At 45.7% G+C, this 20205-nt stretch overlaps 1 protein-coding gene across 6 annotated transcripts in view; it reads right to left on the reverse strand.

Annotated features, from left to right (window-relative positions):
• Positions 1-484: 484 nt before the first annotated feature.
• Positions 485-20205, reverse strand: part of FBXW11 (F-box and WD repeat domain containing 11) — a 56828-nt gene continuing 37107 nt past the window's right edge. For all 6 annotated transcript variants that reach the window (XM_053990899.1, XM_053990896.1, XM_053990900.1 and 3 more), the window contains 10 exons: positions 19547-19733; positions 18608-18698; positions 11217-11354; positions 10558-10676; positions 9768-10017; positions 8677-8795; positions 8054-8164; positions 7442-7520; positions 5828-6016; positions 485-2825 (listed from right to left, as the gene is read on the reverse strand). In XM_053990899.1, coding sequence (XP_053846874.1) covers positions 5855-6016; positions 7442-7520; positions 8054-8164; positions 8677-8795; positions 9768-10017; positions 10558-10676; positions 11217-11354; positions 18608-18698; positions 19547-19733 — 1256 coding nt within the window. In that variant the 3' untranslated portion in view covers positions 485-2825; positions 5828-5854. The remainder of the gene's footprint in view (positions 2826-5827; positions 6017-7441; positions 7521-8053; positions 8165-8676; positions 8796-9767; positions 10018-10557; positions 10677-11216; positions 11355-18607; positions 18699-19546; positions 19734-20205) is intronic.

The raw sequence follows: 20205 nt of genomic DNA on the forward strand, positions 1-20205 counted from the left end.
TCACTGCACAGCAATTAAGGAAAGCCCAAGGCAAAGCTTTTCCTGAGTCAGAGCAAGCTCTGGAAGACTCTGCACAGCTCAAGGCATGGAGGTTGCTTCAACAAGGCAGGAGATGGGTACTGTTTAAAAAATTCTATCTGCATTCTTGGTAAAGTAAGAAAAATTCCTTGTGATGTTCCTGCAGAGGCACTGGGGTTCAGACCTCTGTGATGGGTGAATGAGCTCAGCTCTAGGTCTCACTGTTCCTCCCAGTTTGTCCCCAGGAGAGGGAAGGGTGGAACAGTAGCTGCCACCCTCTGTGCCAGAGCAGGAGCTGGGCTGTGGCAGATGGGTTTGGGCTCCACACGGCCTGTGCCTTCCACTGGGGTTGGGCTGGAAGGGCATTTACTGGGCAGGGACCCCCCGAGCCAGGCTGCTCCAACCCATCCTTACCTCACACCCAAACTCTCCTGAGGTGACATCACTCATCCATTGATGTGACAAATTAAGTTCAAACTTTTTTTTTATTAAGCACATTCCACAGTACAAAGCTTTAGATCATGAACGATATCTGTACAATTTAACAGTTTCAAGAAGCTGTTCATACACCAACTTTCCAAACAGATAATTGGCAAACATAATTACAAGTTAGAATTAGACTATCCCAGTGCTTTGAAACATTAATATCGCAGTAATGTACAGTTGCTCAATTATGGTTAGCAAAACAAAGTCCAGAGTGCAGCCAGGATCACTACCATGAATCCCAGGAGTCAAGTTCCTTGGGTGCCAATCACAAAAGTCCACTGCTATGTTACACAAAGCACAAAGAAGTTTAGACTGCATGTCCAAATACCATTATCTCCCAAGGAAAAACAGGAATTTAAATCTTACACATGCATTTTTAATAAAAGGACTCCGCTCTTCAGAAACAAAGAACCGTTTTCTTCAGGGCTGCAAAAGATCTCTCTTTTTTAAACAGTTTAATAGTAAAGCTATTAGATGAGAAGGGTAAAGTAAGACACTTGCACGAACTACTGTCAAGCTTACCAAAAAGTGACCTCATGGATGCTCAGGAGAGAGTTTGCTCTTCTTGACTTCATCACATTCGCTCATCTGGGTGAATAAATAGCTGGAGTAACAGGGTGAGGGTGGGGAAGGGAGCCCCTGCAGTGACCCCTGGGAGGGGCTGGGCTGGTGACACCTCGAGCTCCCCCGCTGTCCCTCGGCACCGCCCACCCCAGCACTGCACAGGGAAAGGCAAAACCCCACAGAGCCAACAGCTGCTGCCAGCACAGAACAGCACAGACGGACACAGACAGGGAATGGCAGCACGGCCCGTGCCAGCCATGCCCTCTCCGCACAGCCGGCCCCACGCACGTGGCACACAGAAGCCACGGGGCCGCCGCCGACAGAAAATCCATTCTGCATTGCTCCACGTCTCCTCCTGGCCGAGGACAACGCGGGGGGTTTGTGTGACCACACAGATGAGAGGGGACACTGTGAGAACTGAAGAAGCAGCTATGAAGGCTCCCTAACAAAAGCATGGAGGAGCCAGGACAGGGCAGCCGATCCTCCTGGGAAACCAGCATGGAACGGGCACGGGAAGCAGAGCGGTGACTGGAACGAGCTCCTCTCACCGTCAGGAAGTGTCACAAATCAAACATAAATAATGGAACTTTGGCCCATGGTGTCTTCTCCACTGAGCAGCCAAACTAATGCTACCGAGGACATCAGCGGGGGCTGTGAGGCCCCACTGCTGTCAGAGACACACAGCTGCAAATCCCGCGGCACAAAAATATAAGATACAGAACATAAATTAAACAGTTTTTAATTTTTAAAAAGTTTAGAAATTACATTTTAAAATACGTAGTTCCCATTAAAAAAACCAAAAAATAACCAAAACAAAAACCAAAACAAAAACCCAACTAATGAATACTGAAAACCTCCTTTTGCAGAGACAGTGTCTAGGTAATCATGTTACCACCAGTGCCAGGGGTTGGGACATCCTGCTGCCAAGTGCCACCACGCTGAGTGTTAGTGTGTAGTGTCAGGACACCCTGAGGCTGGCACCAGAGGCTCTGCTGTATGTACAAGGTATCTACATGCTTACACAGTATCTGAGATGAGGGAAGCACACAGGGAAGGAGGGGGACTACAGCAAACATCAGGAAGCGCAGGACGGCGAGTACAGAGCACAGGGCAAAGGAAAAGACAGTGCTATACAACTAGTTCAGATAACCTAGCCTGAATTACAGGGAATCTTTAATTTAAAAGAAATTATTGGTGCAGAAACAAGTAAACTGTAACCCAAAAATATTACTGAGCAACTCAGAAATATTTCTAAGAGTCCAACGTACACCTATGGAACAGAACGGGCTCTGAACCTATCATGGGGAACGCCTAAAGGACAGTGCTGACTGGAAAGCAAAGCTCTGTACATTCTGGGCATGTGTTTGGCACCCAAATTTCACTGGAGAATGTTTTTGTTTTTCTTAAAGTCAGACAAAAGTGCAAAGCAATATAAATTAGGCCAAGTCCTTTCTTGACTTCTGATTTATATCTGAAAAACAAGCCATCAGAGTTCAGTTTCTACAGACAATTTACATGTGAAGCTTTGGATTTCTCACAGCAGGGAAGGATAGGCTTCTGAAACTCATCTACTCCAAGTCAGTGAATTTGTAGCAAATTCAAAGACGACCACTGAGAGCAGGAAAGATTAAGAAATTTAGATACAGAATTGTGCTGCTTTGCATCTACACAGCATCTAGAACCAATTCTGACTTTAGCTGTCAATCATCTTCAGGCATGTAGTAGCCAAAAATCCAGTAGTTCAAGACTGTGGAACCCTGAAAAAGACAAAAGACAAGTGAGCTGAGAGGAGGAACAGAGCAAGCAGCATCCCCAGGTGCTCAGGCCCACAGCATCCTTTACATCCAGGCTAAGAGGGGAAGGGCAGAGCACGTGCAGGAGGTGACACTCGTGCAGGACAGCCAGGGCTGCTGGCCAGGAACTCCCCAGCGCAGCCCGTCCTGCAAGGGAGCTGCCCTAGGGCTCTGGGCTGGGCTCTGAGCCCCACTGCAGCAAGAGCCAGGCTCTGCATGGCTCTGGCCCTTGGCAGTGACCCACAGGCAGTTTCCTCTCATAAAGCCACACTCCCAGCCCTGCTGAGCACAGCCAGAGACCCTCCAGCTCAGCCCCCTGAACCCAACCAAAAATGGCCAGGGGATCATTCTGCCTTCCTCACACTGCAGAGGAAGAGTTCTGCACAGGAGGCAAGTTCAACTGCTTTAATACACAAGCAGCTTTTAGGAAAACAGACAAAACCCTCAAATACTTTGATAATCCTATTTCCAGCCTGAGGGCTCTGTTATCAGCTTGGAGGCAGTGTAAGGTCTGAGTGTAACTAAATCTGAGATTTGACTTTACCTGCCACTCCCCAAAACCACCTTTAATGGACTAGGGAAAACTTCCCTCTTCTGATATGACATTCCCATGAAAGGTTAAAGCATCCTTAGGCACTTGCCCCTGACTTCCCTTCCCTTAGCCCAAGGCCTAATGCTTAATACCAGAATATTAGACTATCATATGGTAACAATTTTTATCATGTTACAATAAACAACAGGAATTCAACAGAAAGCAATAAAACTCTCACAGCCAACTGCCAGGACTGTCAAAATTGATCCACTTTGAAGAGCCTCACATTGCAAAGCCTGTAAAAACGTGTGCAGGGCTGCTTCAAAACTCACAAGACTGAGATGTTTGAAAGCTTATAAAACTGTTTCATTAAATGTCATGATGAAATATTAGATGTTTGACCATAATTTTATGTAGATTTAGCGGTTTTGGGTTCTGAAGTCAGACAAACCTGTCAAAAAGTGACATCACAGCATCTCTGCAGTAGAGGAAATAGCTGTTAAGGGACTGTCATTACCAACACCAGAACCTGGGGACTGTGTGGTCCCAGCTGTGCCTCCTGGGCCAGGCAGACTGAGCTGTGCTCAACTGCCAAGGGTGCAGGATGTGAGCAGCAGAACTCCCTGCCAAAAGCATCTCCCACTGCCCTGGCAAACGCCAAAGATGGAGCCGTGTGTGCCACGTGGCCAAATGACACCAGCACAGTGCTGCTCAAGGAATGACAGGAATTTTACACAGCTCCTTATTTCTTGACCTGAGGGAGGAGCTGGAGCTGGGCCAGGGCAGGCTCAGGCTGGATTTTGGAGAAGGTTCCTCCCCCAGAGGTCCCCAGGAAATGGGCACGGCCCTGAGGCTGCCAGAGCTCCAGGAGCCTTTGGACAGCGCTGCCAGGGAGGCACAGGGGGATTGTTGGGGGATCTGGGCAGGGCCAGGACCTGGACTGATGATGCTGTGGGTCCCTTGCATCTCAGCACAGTCCATGATTCTGTTTTTCTTTTGTGCTTAAGACACACTGTATGTGGCTTTTAAAGAACTATGCCAAATCTGTAATTTAAAAACAGATTTTGTCCATCTCAAATGATCATTTTCGTTAACAGAAGCAAGCACTGATGCAGGACTGGAAGGCAGATGGAGACTGTTTATAAAATGCAGCCTTTCCAGGTGTCCCTGTCCCACCCCAGGCAGAGGAGCCAGTCCATGAGTTTCACTAAGCTGCCCCTACAGCAGGTTCTTAAAACCTTCTGTGAAGGGAAGGTTTAGCTGGGATTCTGCACATGGCCCATGTTTACTGCATTAGAGCTCTTCCTTATTCCAGAGCCTAAGTACAGGAGTGCTGAGAGGCAGCTCAGCCTGGCAATGGCCAACTGCTGGCTCAGACCCTGCAAAGCAATGTGCCAACAGATCCCAGTGTCAGATCCAGAGAGGATGCTGCTCTGGTGGTTTTAAAAGGAGTGGAGTAGCAGGGAAGGCAGCTAACCCTTCCTGAGGTGAAAGAAAACTCATCTTTTAGCAGGAGCACCTCAAAGTGTGTCTCCACAAGGGAAGGGATTTCTCAGCCAGACACAGAGGTCCCGCAGGAGTGCAAAAACCTGAGGAATACATTGCCACAGCAGGGACAAATGTATCCAGAGAGATAATGAAAATCCCTTCTTACAGGAAGGCTTTCCACACCACGTTTAAACAAAGCACTCATTATCTACTTCAAATAAAGGCAATCCTTCTTGTTGGGGCAATGTCACTCCCAGCTCCTCTTGCTGTGGTGTCTCCATTCCTTGGAAGCACTGGCAGAGCCTGCTGTGCTTTGGAAGGCAGTGTCTGTGTTTCCAAGCCCCAGCACTCACAGGCAGGTGTAATTTGAAGTGCAATTGTTGGCAGAGAGGAGAATCCACATTCCCAACAAAGGGCTTTGAGCACTGACGGCAGTGGCTGGGAAAGGGAACCAAACTCCAGCGAGTTCTGGGCTCTGTTTCAGACAACTCTGAGCTGTGCTGGTGAGCTCTGAGAGCTCTCCCTGCCACTTGTGCTCCTCACAGAGCTGCTGTTCCTGCCCCAGGCTCAGATCCCTGCAGAGGCCCTGCACTGCTCCTTGCACAGCTCCCCACAGCCAGCAGGTACATGGAGAGCTCCCACTTCATGGGACAGCTGGAATGCCTGTGCCATAAACCAAGGCTCCTCAATTCTCAGCAATGCTGTGAATACATGACAACTCTCTCTAACATGCCTGAACACCCAATTATAACCATGAGGGTTTACAGAAGGGGGAAGCCAACAACACATGCTGGAGCATGACCACACAAAGACTAGATTGGGAAAGAAGTGGCATAAAAAGGTTTTATTTTCTTAAGGAAAACCTCAGCTTGTTAGACTAAACCAAGCTGCAGGCAAAGGGAACGTTTCAGACATTTCCCAGACCTGGCCAATGAGGGAGCCTTACCTTCTGAGGGCAGTAAAGTGCAGACTGTTATCTGGAGATGTAGGTGTATGTTCTAGATGGAGAGCGGGTCTCGTTCTGGGCACTCGGTGGCACATTTAAGAAATCCCAAATCAGAATTGTATCATCATGGGAACTACTAATGATCTGGAATTCATCAAACTGGAGCCTAAAGACACGTCCTGAATGTTCCTGTGGGCAAAAGAGGCAAGCAGTCAGCAAGGCAAGCGGGAAACATGGCAGTGCACTGGTATCACACAGGGATCTGGACACACAAGGTATGTTCAAACTCTGCTATGCTGACTAAAAAAACCTTCATAATTACACGAAGATCGAAGAAAAGCTGCTTTTGTATGTTCATTCTTTACAGAAAACACACAGCTCCCAAATCCAGTGTTGTACCCTGAGCCTCCCTCAGTGGGCCCAGCCCAGCCATAGGCTGAGATTATTCCAGATGGAAGCTGTCTGTCCACCAAGGAGCAGCACTTTTGGCCCCTGGTTGACACTGATGCTCTGCCAGGGCTCCTTCTCCTGCAGAATTCTCTGCTGATTCTGTTTTTGTGCAGCCCCAAACAGTACATCACAGCTCCACGCTGCTGAGAGGATCCCTCAAGCTCACACAGCAGCAACCAGGAATTCAAACACTGCCATGGGAAGGGGAGCACATGCTCCAGCAGCTCTTCCAACAAATCTCAAAGTGGCATAGGAAGCCCAGAAAAGGCTGTCCCTTTAGTCCAGCTTATTCACATTCATTAAATTTAAAGTGAGGACTCTGCCTTTATTGGAGAACTAACCCAAGCTGGCAGAGTGAACCCAAACTCCAACCTGAGCTACAGGATACCCACAGAACATAGAAACAAAGAAAATTTTCACTAAAACTAAATAAAAGAATAGTTAAATCTCATCTCTATACCAAGACTACTGAAGAGAAAGAAAAAGGAGAAGCATTTCCAGCCCCATAAGCACTTCTCCAGGTGTTGGAAAGGCCAAGCACATGCATCACCTACAGTCAAGGACTCTGAGTTGCTATGAGCTTGTCAAACTGACTCCTGAAGTAAAGCTCCACACACATTTGGGTGGAAAGAACAAGGAATTCATTCTTCCATCTATTTTTAATTAAGTCTCCTGTCAAAAGCCAAAGCCCTCATTACAAAGAAAAATATACCTTAAGCAGCTTAAGCCTTAAATGTGACTGTCCCCTGAAGGGCTGAGAGTTCCTGTGGCAATCTGTTGGACTTAGCCTCCCTTCTCCCTTCCCAGCTCTTCCTTCCAAAGTGGAGGGTTAGGAAAAAAGTTTGAGAAAGGCTCACAAGATTCTTGCCCCTTTTTCAATAAGAGGAAATTTAAAAGCAGCCCTACAGTGATATTAGGGAAACACACCAATAACCAGAGTGATTTGATACAGTATAATTTCTTTTAAGAGTATCTGAGAATCTCAAACCAGAAAAATTTGATCTTTCATTTAAGCTCAGATGCAAATCATTCAGGATATGACAATAAATTTTTATTCATTCTTAAGCACCCTAAACTTCATAAACCATCCTGACATTCCCACCTATCCCATAATAATGCACTAAAACACCCCTGACTACTCCAAATTAATTAATTTTTACTTACCACTAATGTACGCAAGCATAACGTACTTGCTGGGGCACGAGGGTCAAGAGCAGCTTGCAAGTCCCAAACTTTAATTTTCCTAAAAGTACGAAAAGTCATTATGAAAACATAGAAAATAACATCCGAAGCCCCAGAAAGCTTGGCAGGTTTTCCCTACAGCTACTGCCTCAGGATCAAGCACATTGTGAGAAATATTTTTCTCGCAAGCTCAAGCTTATAAAAGCCAGGCAGTTTTGTGTTTCTTTGCAGCAGCCATTCCAGTGATGGCTCTGTGATGGCTGTGACAGGCAAGCTGACAATGCACACACAGACCCCTCCGCAATGGGGGAATGGAGCTGGGCCCACCAACCCCAGGCAGACACTGAGTCCAAATAAAAGGCTACAGCCAAACCCAGTTCCAGAATTGTTTTCAGTAACTCTCCAGGCAGAGAAAGAAATAGAGAATTGGGATATGGATGTAACTGCCATGAATCCACAGTGCACTGCAGACACTGAGCAAGCCAGAGGTGCTCTGGAGAGGAGTCCTGCCATGAGCCCCACAGAAATGGTCTGCAGACTCCTGAGAGCCCCACAAGAGAAAGGCTGAATTTTGGCAACCGCTTTCAGACCTACCCATCATAGGCTCCACTAACAATCCTCTTGTTGTCGAACCTGATGCATCGAACCAGCTCTTCATGGCCTTCTAATACTCTTAAACAGGCACCACATTCAATGTCCCAGAGCCTGGGGAGAACACAGGAGAAAGGCTTAAGCACAGCCTGGTTTGCTGTGGGAGGTATGAAATTTGCTTAAAAAAGTGTCATTCAGAGCAGCTGCAGTACACATATCAAAATTACTGTAATCATTCAAAATCACATGCAAGTAAAGCCCAGATATGTGTTATTCTGGGAAATTATAACAGAGTTTTTTCTGTTCTCTGTAAGCCATTGGTTAGAAGTTCAGAAAATTTACTGAACAGGGAGCAATGTCTTCCCCATCTCTCCTAGCAGACGACAAGGTGAGTAGATAAGAGATAAAACAAGCAGTAGATAAGAGGTTTCGCTCACTCTGAAACCTCAGTGTCCCCTTCTTCCACGGGGTTGTTTACTCCCACACTGAGGTAAGCCCCATTCATAAACCATCAGCTTCAATGGCAAGCCATGCCAAGGAAGTTTTGCAGCATCAGAGTTGAGGGAAATCCTGTTTTCAGAACAGAAGGCCCCTGTTACCCACGGCCAGCAGCTGGTGGCACCCACCTGATGGTGTTGTCCGAGGAGCCGCTGACCACGAGGCGGTCCCGGTACTGCAGGCAGGCGATGCCGCGCTTGTGCCCGTTCAGCGTCCGCACGAACTCGCACGTGCTGGTGCTCCACACCTGGGGACACGGGACAAACTCCCTGAGAGCTGCACCAAACAGGGCTTCAGCACTGCACGAGAAGCCACTAGGAATTCACAGACAGAGGGGCCTGAGGCTGACAGAGGACTGAAAACCCACAGAGCATCTTCAGAGGCAAAGAGCAGGGCCCGGGCACCAGTGGAGATCCAGCAGGGACAGAGCCACCGGCACTGCTGTGGCACTGAGAAGAGCTGGGGGGTGTATCTAAAATATTTTCAGGTGGCAGAGACTGCTCCAAATGATTTCAAAACCTTGATTACACTTCGTAAGTTAAAAATCATTTTTAAAACTGGAGTTAGCAAACACAAAACCCTCACACTTTTTTACCAAATGAATTATTAGGAAGTTCTTAGTAAGAGAAATGGCCTCTAAGCTTGATCTTAACCTTAAAGGATTCAATCAACTTTGCCCATTTTTAATGGAACTGTAATTGAAATTGTAACACATAGTATAAAGTGGCTCATTTTCCAACACAGAGTGCAGCAGGATCTCTGGCAGAGATTTGGAGATGGAACTGCCGAGAACTTCTTGGCCTAGGCTAAGGCAGCTCTGGTTCACAGAGGGCAGGATGGAAATGCCTTTGTTATATTAGTGCACATCTTCTGCCATGTAACAGCCTTCAAATCAAGCCTCTGAATCCTTCTAACATGGCACAGCTTGGCTGAGCTGCTGGGAGGGAAGGTGAGATGAGGAAAGGCACGGCTGAGGAATTTCATGTCTGGACAGAACTGCCAAATGAAATTAAAAATACCACTGGAAAAAGGCACAGGATGTGCCACATTTAACAGAGCAACTGATCTCGAGACAAAGAGTTCAAACAGCAAACGGGCTTTGCTTTTGCATTAAAATATTCCAGTGCAGTTGTGTGGCCAAAGTCACCAAGAGCCAGCAAGAGGACACTGCTCAATGAGAGACACCAGAAAGGCCCTGGAGCAGAGTCATGCCACTGACCTTGATGGTCCTGTCCCCCGAGGCTGACACAATGTACTTGTCATCAAAGTCCACCACGTTGACAGCAGCGCGGTGTCCCACCAGGACGCGGCGCAGGGTGATGTCCGTGGGGGAGGCCATGTCCCACACAGCAATGGACCTGTCCTTGGAGCATGTCACCATCAGCCCATTGCTGAACCTCAGGTGGAGCACGGCCTCGTTGTGGTGGATCAGCGTGTTCAGAACTTCCCCTGTATTTACATCCCAGACTCTGCAGGAGAGAGGAGTGTTATCTCAAGGGAAGCGACGGCTCTGTGGGGTGAGAACAGGCACAAGCCTGCTCCGGTCTCCAAGGGAGAGCTCTGGCTGGCTCACCCATGGCAGGGCTTGGGCAAGGCAGGAAGATGGGTGCTGGAAGTGTCCTCACTGCCAGCAGAACTGCAAGTCAGGCAGCGCTCCATGTGTACTGAACACCCTCTCAATTAGAGTCACAACTACAACGTGTCAGAGGGCACTAAAAGAAACCCTAACTGAAGAAATTGTTGCAGAGTTGGCCACCAGCCACCCCAAAACTTCAGGATAAGCCTTGAATCCCTCAGGTCATATTCCTTCAAAATTTCTAATGCTAAAAGAACAAAATAGATTTTTGAAGAAAAGTTATTTAATATGATCCTTTGCCAAGTATGAGTATCTTGCTTCTGGAATCCAATATCACATTAATCTTGGGGATGTTTTCTGATATTTAGAGATTATTGAAAATATTCCCAGCCCTGATACTGAAATTATTTTTGTACAAGAACTTAACGCTCACCTCACTGTAGAATCTGAAGATCCAGTTACAATAACTCTTTCATCATATTGCAGACAAAGAACTGAGCCAGTATGTCCCGTCAATACTTTCAAACATTCCAAGCTTGATTTGTCCCAAATCTGTTAGAAACAAGAAGGATAAATGGCTTATTAACATCAAGAACATGGATCTGAGACTTGAACATTGTCACAACTCTGAAGAAAGGAGGAAAACCAGACCCCATGAGGGGTGAGTCTGTTCCATCAGTGGTCCTTGTCCTTCCCTTTAACTTTAGGAAGTCTTGATGTAAGTTTTTGAGAGAACAGTGAAATAACCAAGCACCATGAGGAGATCAAATCCTGTCTGGCCAAAGAAGTGCCAGGGAGGATGAGCACAGAAGCAAAGTCCTGGCAGTGAAACAACTACAGCCAAGGCCAGTGGCACACAGAGACCTCCTCCCTCCTGAGGGAACACTGATTTCAGGGCAATCTTTATAGTTAATGGACATGATCCCTGGCAGTGCCCCAGGCTTCCAGAGTGCAGGTGAGGACTTTGCCAGGCTCAGACATCCCATCCTCACCAACCAGACACTGTCCCATGAAGAGACACCAAGAAGCACAGGCAGCTTCCAGGGCAGAACCTCACTCACAGCCAGGGAAAGGACAAAGGGCAGTGCTCACCTTAATGGAGTTATCTCGTAGGCCACTGATGATCTTCTCATCATCGTACTGTAAACAGTAGACCCCTTTGCTGTTCTCAGAGCGGCACTGGATCCTTTGCAAGTTGTGCCTTCCACACCTCCAGTTGGATTCTATAGTCTGACCAGAGGGCAAAAACAGGAGTTGGGCCTCAGGCTGCAGCAGGACTGTCCCACACCCCCCAGCTTCCCACTCTTACACACATCATCCTTGAATCTGAAGGACAGAAAACAAATCTCTTCTCCTGCTCCCAATAAAGACACACAAACCACAATGAATTACCATTAGCACTTCTGTAATTTGTCAAAAGCTGTGTTTATTGAGGCAATCATGGTCAACCAGCTTTAATGAGAATTTCGCAAGGAGCCATTAGAGAGATACATTCCAGAACCATTTCCCCCCCACGTTTATGTGACCAACCAACAAAAGCTGCAAAGATGAGACCAGGAGCTCACATGGTGCCTTGTCTAGCCTCACCTGGGTGACCAACATTACAGAACTGCTGATTCCAACATGTTAGTGAAGGGATTTCCTTCCCCTACCCAGCCATATCACCCATTAATTGTACGTACACACCTTGGAAAGAGATGTTGAGATACGAAACCCTCCTGAAAGTACCTAAAATCCTGATAAAAATAAAGCTCAACAGAAACTTAAGGTTTCAAATAACCCAAACTTGCTTTCCTGCCCCGACTTGAAATCTGTAGAAGAGTAATTCTCAACATTTTCATTCTGAGAGGTATTTTTAAGGAGAGAGACCTGACACGCCTTAAAAAGCTGCAAACTGTTTCACAGCAGAACTAGCATGATTTTCAGGTCTTAATCAGCTTTACTCCTTGTTGGAAAATCAATGCTAGATTCAAAGAAATGTGGGGGTTTGGACAGGAAGATCCTAACGCAACCAAAAGAGAATGTGTGCCCAGAACTCCAGGCCAACACCTGCAGCACCTGGGCAGGCTGGGATGTTTTCATCAGAATAGGCCATCTGTTTAGCTATTTCCCTGGAATTCTCCCCAAATGCTGCATGGAAACCTGGGGAGAATCTGACAGACTAGCAGTTTGTTTGGAAAAGTATATTTATTACGTAATCCTAATTTCCAAAGCAGTAGCAGGCACCTCTGCAGCTCCTCCAAGATTAAAACTGACTGAACCCTCAGTAAAGACAGAAATGGAGTGTGACCGTGACATCCCAATTCTAGGAAAACACGTCTGCTTCAAGGGAAAACTGACTTTCCACTTTGTCTTCCACTTGTTTGCTCCTTAAATTGTCTCCCATTATGAAATTTGGAGAGAATTATACCCAGTCCTAATACAAACCTGATGTGCCCAGGAATTTGTCTAAATCACAAATATGAAGAGACGCTTCTAGAGGAGCAGCTGACAGATCATTCACCCCCTCATTCCTTTCCAATTTGGTGGGGAAACCAATGAAATCAGGACAGTGAGGGTGTCAGTTTGGGATCAGCTCTTCTGGCCAGCCAGTGCCCTGCTGACTGGCACACTGGGAGCTGGGCCCAAAGCTGACACTGCCCTGGAGAGATCAGCCCAGCTCACCTCCTTGCTCAGCATGCAATGCAGGGTTGGAGGAGGAAGGACAGGCAATTCCCAAGCTTTATCTTATCTGGGCTAGGAGAGCACAACTGCAGCTCATCATCCTCTGACCCTCAGAAACAGGAGAGCAGGCATCAGTAGCAGGAGCCAATATAATTATAGATCTGAAGGCAGCAGATTTAAATATGCATAGTAACACTGGAGGCACAGGAGATAAGGCATCAGAGATCGCAGTCAGCCAATTTAAATAGTTTTAGAAACTATTTATGTTCAGATACTCAGTTCTGAATAGTCTTAAGGGGGAGCTTCCCCAAAGCCCTGTTCTTGGAAAGGTCTGCACTAAGCTTGCACCAAGCATGTGCCAGAGGAGCTGTGAATGCTCTGTGAGCACTTCCACACTTCAGCTTCCTGTGCCAGCCACTCCCAAGAGCTCCAGAACACACTGGGAACCCCCCCAGATCAGAAATACTGCTGGTCACAGCTCCCCAAACAGAGCAGCATCCACTGGAAGTTTGCTCACCAGGCACTGAGGACACGAGCTGGCCCAATTCTCACAGGTTCACTACAGGAAGCTTCTTCAGCTGCTCCCCATAAGAAAATGCTGGCTTCAGATACAGGAAACTAAAGTCTTGTGTACCTCTGTGAGGGCAGTAAGGCACATACAAGTGCACATTTCAGTTCTGTGAGGAGTTGTCATTCCATGTAGCCATTATTTGGTGTGGCTACTGTGGGAAAACAGTGCCTGTTTTTGGAGAACTTGTAAAATCCCCTCACGCTGCCTTAATTCTTGGGATGCTGGGAAAGCAGCCATGATACACAGAATGTACAGCAGCACTTCCCTGGGCAGTGGAGTGAAACCAGATGTACACATCCAGAGAAATAACATTTGGGATGACTGAACAGACTGAGTGGGTGGGCAACTGGAGGACCCTCTGAGAGGAACATGATTAATGAAGAACTGGCAACCACATGAAAGCTTCTGCTGCAGGGAATTTCTGGTCATTGCTCCATGGTGCAGGGAGTGAAAGTCTTCATCTGCACCCTCCTGCCAGGAGAGATCCTAGCTGGATACACCGAGCAGGGAGGACAGCAGGTATGAGGGGTGTCTATGGCCTCTTCCTCAGGGCTGAAGAATCCCACAGTTTATTTTTGTGTTTATGGTTCCAGACCAACACCCAGACATCCAAAACCCACTACTGTATTTCCTACAGATGCCCTCAAAAATCTTCTCTGCCTCTGAACTCGGGTTTCCCCAGTAAAAGGCAGAACAGTCTCCTGAGTTCACACCCACAGTTTCTCACACTCTCCTTAAAGCTCACCAGAGCAACAGCAGCGAGGAGCTCACTAATGCTGCACAAGCAACAAAATCTAGACATACAAGGGAAAGATCAAGCATTTACCACAGCAGGAGAGCCATTTGGCAGCTGAAGTAGTGCACAAATGGATTGAAAGAAAAAAAGGCATTTAGTGAGAAAAGTACAAACAGAAAATAGTCCAAGATGTAGAGGTATAGCCAAGCCTTGACCATGCCAGAATATATTCACTGGTGCAAAGATGCACAGTGAAAAAAATGCAATTCATCTGCATTAACAGCTGGAATATTAACTATACATTGGAAGTGTTAAGGATAATCTACTAGGAGCAGCGTTTTTTTACCACTGGATAATATACACTGTGTTCAGCTCCTTGGCTAACAATTGCATTTTTATCCTTGTGAATGTTATTGCAGAGTAAGTGGGTTTATCTTAATCCCATAAACCAAGGAGTTTCTGTTCCCTCTGAATACACAATTCTCCTGCAGGACAAGCGAGGCAGGAAAAAGCAAAAGGAACATCCACATTTGTTACGTATGTAGGGATTTCTCCTGACACATTAGGCCATGAAAATCCAACCTTTGTTCTCATGCTTTCCTCAAAGGGAAAAAGGAAAATCCCTCCTGACCATGGCAGAGGGAAGGCACAAGTAAATGAACTTGTGTCACCGGGGTACAGAGGGCTTAATAATTAATTCATGATGAAATTAAGAGGGTCTGATAAGCAAAGACCCCCAGGTCCCCTTCCAAGGCTGCTCTCCAGCCCCTCTGTGTTAAAAAGCAGGAGTGCTGTGGGGCAAAGGGAACCAAAGGAGCCAAGCCAGGGCCCCACCCCATGGCCAGGACAGCTGAAGGGGGAGTTCTGCCCTGCTCAGAGGAGAGAGCTGCAGTCTGTGCCATGCACCACAAAAACTTGGTCCCTCCTGCTCCAAAGCCTCCCCTCTCCTTGGCCAGCTTCATTTTTAAGAAATGCTTTTTGGAAAGTGCCTGTGGAATAGAAATTTCAAAGGCTGGCTGAAAAAATTTCTAGGCATATAATCTTGACCAGATTCTCCCCACACACGCACATGAAATATCTCCAGCATCATAATTAGAGCAGTACTAAACAAACCCATTTCCCTCAGAAACTGTACCCTGCAATCTTCATAAACAACCAAGTCCCAATGCTGGCAGGGACTTAGGGCAAAAACTGACTTCTTTTCAAGGCTGTCCCAAGGCTTTAAAATTTCAATTCCAGTCCTAAAACCTGAACTTTTCCAGAAATCAGAAGAACACAGAGTGTTTATTTGATGGCCTGACGCCACATCTTTCTAAAGTTTTCGGAAAAACCACATTTTTATTCTCATCTTAATTAGGTGGACCCAAGTCCCCATGGAAATGAACTGAGGGCACTCACCATGTGCCTCAAGATAAGGAGAACATTAATGAAATAAAGTCTTCTCAACTCATCACCAGAAACAGACACTTGTACTAATCCTGAGGGGACAACACAATAGTTGGCCAAGCTTCACAAATAATATGGAAAAATTCCAGGGACTTGGGGTTCTGGAGTCAGCAGGATTAAACCTCCCAGCCTGGCACTGTGCCCGAGGACAGGGCCCCATGGGAATGGCCACCCTGCTCCAGCCAGGGGCTCTCCACAAACAAGGTCGCACACCAAGTCCAGTTTTCCAGGATAAACCCCCAAATCCAAACCCAAAAAGGTTCTCCCTTTTAAAAAAGCTCCTAAAGAACCCTGGCAGTTCAACATGTGACTTGGAGATGTTTGGAGGGACTGGACCACCTCTTGTGAAATGAAACCTAATTAAATATTTGGCTTCACAGCAGAGGTGGGGAGTAACCATCTCTTTCCAAGAATTTGGTTTCTGATCTCTGAATGTCCTCTTTATTTTCAAATCAAATGACTTCAGAAGTGACATTATGTTCCTAAAATGTGTTTGGCATGAAGAAAACAGACACTGGCACCACCACATTTCTGGAGAGGCAAGGGAAGCCCCCTCTGGCAAACCCCTGCCTATGTTGCCTTCAGCTCCCACCACTCTGTCTGCATGAACTTTTGACCCACAACACAAGTAGAGCCCAAGGGAAAGAAATCAAATTTGCTGTTTATCATTCCTCATTTTTCCTTCCAATTGTTAATTCAGGTTTGGAACTATTTTTCAAATTCTGACAGAGAGCACATTCTGCTTTGAGCTTATCTCTGCCCAGAACCCAATTTAGCATCAGCTGCAGTAAATTCCTAACTCTTACCCTTGGAAACAATCAAGCAGGATTTGGCCAATCTTTGTGGTAAAATACCGAATGACAAGATTTTTGTGCTACACCAGATATATTTAACTGTATTAAAAAAACCTCATCCTTTGGATTTGTTTTTAACAACAGGTATACAATTCTATAATATGCTAATATGGCTCCCTAAACTCTGACCCTCTGACAGACATGGGAAGATCTCATTAAAGATCCAGGCAAATATTTGAAGAAAAAACATTTTGGTATTCAGAGACAAAAAATTCTTCATCACATCTAAGATGAAAGTCTTATTTAAGAGCTTCGACACATTGCTGTGAAACATGGAAGAATGGAGAAAGTACACAACTGTGGAAGAGCAACAAAAACAGGAAGAGGAGGAAGAAGTTGATCTTAAAGCTAAGGTTGGTTGTTATTCGTACTCACTCTCTACATTTTAAACAGTGTTACAAGCTTCTTTTGACAGCCCTTTAGGGAAGTAATTTGTGTATTTGTGAAAAGTGATTTATTTGCTTGTGAAAAGGGTGATTTATTTGAAAAATTCTAATAGACTTTTGGAAGTGGAAGAATTATTGGGCCCCTGACTGTCAGCACAGACACAAACCCCACTCCAGGTCAGAGACCTGGCAAACAGGAATATTTCAGAAGGCTTGAGGGAATAGGCAAGCAGGAGAAAATCTGCTGTGGCAGAAACACTCATTGCTACAATACATTTTTAAATCCTACTCTTTTCCCACTCTCAGCTATTCAAAGACTGACAATTTTTTATATTTATTATTGATAATGGGGATGAGAGAAGCACAAGAGGTTTGGGGTTTTCCTGCTTGCTTCATCCTAGCAAGAAGTATTCAATTCAGGAGCTTTGTTTCTGTGCACTGGAAAGCAAATCTACAGCAACTAAAGAACCAAAGCATTAAAGAGCAGATTGGGATAATTCAAAAGCCCTCAGAACACCTTCAAGGAGTCCTTCCATCTCTAATAACAACGGTGCCTACACAAATGTTCCATTTATACAAATGAGTTTCAGAAGAATAACATTCAAAGTGTTACAGTAATGCCAAATGGTTTTAGTGTTCTATGCAAACATTTTCATGCTGCTTTTTGCCCATTTTCTTTAGAGAACTAGGCCAGAATTGTGCAGAAAGCAAGAAAATATCACACTAAAAGCTCTTAATCCCTCAGGCTTCTTATCATTGCAGCATCACTCTCCTTCCCTACAGGGAAAATACATCTCCCCTCCAATAACTAAGTGGATCATTCAGCTTACAGGTAAATATCAAGTTTGTTCATCTTTTGCCTCAGGTGTATTTCATGTTCAGTTCTTTATCTTTAAATGTCTATAAATGATGTAGCAAGGTTTATAAAAAGGTATTTGGAAAATACATTATGGCTTCCAGCAGAACCATTTTACAGCTGGGTTCAGAGTTGAGGATAATTTTGTTTCCTGAGTGCCAAGCAGCACAAATTGCCATTTGCCATTCCACACAGTGATTCCATTAGTTCACATCTGTCTTCAACATCGAAACACATTTCCCCACTTATGAATTTCAGACCAATAATTTCCAATTCTGAAATAAAGCCATGACAGTCTGTGGTGTAACTTCAGAGCTTTGTGGTGAGTACAGCAAACAGAACAAGACACATTTTTTCCTGCTGGCAGAACACTGGGATGATCCTGATTTATCAGAAATATTTCAAAACCACCAAGGCAAGCCCAGCTCTGTAAATCTCAAAACAAGATAAGCAAAATTTTATAACTGAAGCTTCTTTACCACTGATGCCCCTGTGGGTTCATCATAGGACTGATGATTGTTCCCATCAAAGCACTGGAGAGAGGAAAAATCCCCAAAGACTGAGGACCAAAGCTGTGTTTATAACAGTCAGTCAGTGCTTTAGAAGTGGTTACATTTTAAATAATTGGTGTTTAAGGCATGAACCTCAGATCACCTTCTAAGTGAGTGTATCACCAATATATTGAACATTGAGCAATACAGGGAATTATCTTAGAATAGTGTGTCCTAAACCTGCTATTTTATTAAAATCCATAGTCTCAAAAGAGTTCCAAAACTCTTTAAATGCAAAAAGGATGGTGTTAACACCTAAACCAATGCACCTGCTGTGCCAAGGAGCTGCTGAGGGTGTTTTTTGCATCATCCCAAGAGTAACAGTGAAACAGATTCATTGCTCCAACATTCACCACCTCTGGAACCCCAAAATCAGCACCATTATCTGTCCTGCAGACAGGATAGATCAGAACACCTACCTCTATATCCTGGATTATCTTTGGGTATAAGGACCTGTAAAACGAATTGGGGGGCCCATCTGTTGGTCTGTTTTTAAACAGGTACTGATCCCTAGAAAGAAGGAGAAACACAGTTTTCAATGTAGCACAAAGAATCCAAACTTCACAGGAATGCAAAGCATGTCCAGAACAAACCCTCAGCACATATTCTCAGAAATACCTGCAAGAATTTTTAGTATCACTATTACAACCCTTGTGACTTTGCAATTTGACAAATATTCAGAATGTCCAAGGTTAAAAAGATAACGTGTGCTTTCCAGTTCTGATTTCCTGCTCCACAAGGTTTCATCTTTGTGCCATCCCCTTACTCTGTACATGCCTTTGCTCAGGCACACCACTAGAGAGCACAGGGAAACAGGTTTCTGAGGCAGAACAACTCTCCAGAAACTTGGGAAGGACAAGAAAACTCCATTGCCACAAACAGCAAGGGTTTCTCTTTGAGAGGCTTCTGCAGCCCAAGCTGCTATTTTATACTTTAAGCAAAAAAAAACAAAAACAATACAAAAACAAAACAAAAAGACTCAAACAAAACAAAAACCCCCCAAAAAAATCCCAAACCAAACAAAAAAAAAGTCCAATTGGAAATACTTCACTTGAGAAAAAGCCCTGCAAATGTGCTGCCACTATTTTTTGTGAGCTGATGGAACTGATAGTTCTCCTCACAATATAGAAATTCCAAATTTGCACAGATTCAAGCAAGAAAAAATGTCGAGAGACATGGGAGCACAAAAGGACAGGGACAAAGGCAGAGCAGAAAGGGGAGCTGACAGCTTTGGCCTCCAGCCCCAGCAGAGATCAGGATCTCAGCAAGAGCCATTTACTCTAAGCTTCCTTTTGGGCAGAGCTCACTGGGAGGGATGTGTGCAGGAGGCCAGGCAGCAGGGGAGCTCAGGCACTTACCAACCCCTCCTCTCCGAGAGCCCCTTCCAGAGTGGGTCTGTGCGTACCATCCTCTCAATGAGCTTCTTCCACAGCATCCCCTCCGAGATGACTCTCTGCCACTCCTTACACACCAGCTCTGCTGCACACAAGGATCTGGCATCGAGATAGGAAAGGATGTTTTCTGCTATGTGATCTAAGCCTTGCTCTACAAAGAAATGAAGAGCAGTCAGTGAGTGCACAGAAAGAACCAAACCAGCTTTGTAAGACACTGAGAATCCAGAGCTTCGGGGCATGGCAGCAACGTGAGAACACTGCCATTGGCAGAGGCACCAGTTACAGGTGAGTGCACACAGAGACACCAAAATATCTCCAAGGTTTTATGTCTTTCCTGCCTGTTGGACCATCCTTCTGCACTGCAGGGAGAATCAGCACAACAGTGCAGGAAAAGCAACATGGACAGGCCCAGGGAGGGGATTCTCCCCTGCACTTTGCTCTCCTGAAATCCCACCTGGAGCAGGGATCACAGCCCTGGTGTCCCCAACACAAGGACTAGAGCAGCTCCCCTGTGGAACCAGGTTGGGAGAGCTGGGAATGTTTAGCCTGGAGAAGGGAAGGTTGTGTGGAGCCCTGAGCCCCTGCCAGTGTCTGAAAGGGCCACAATAAAGTACCTCTGCATC

Source organism: Vidua macroura, chromosome 15, assembly GCF_024509145.1.
Source record: "Vidua macroura isolate BioBank_ID:100142 chromosome 15, ASM2450914v1, whole genome shotgun sequence".
Taxonomy (NCBI): Eukaryota; Metazoa; Chordata; class Aves; order Passeriformes; family Viduidae; genus Vidua; species Vidua macroura.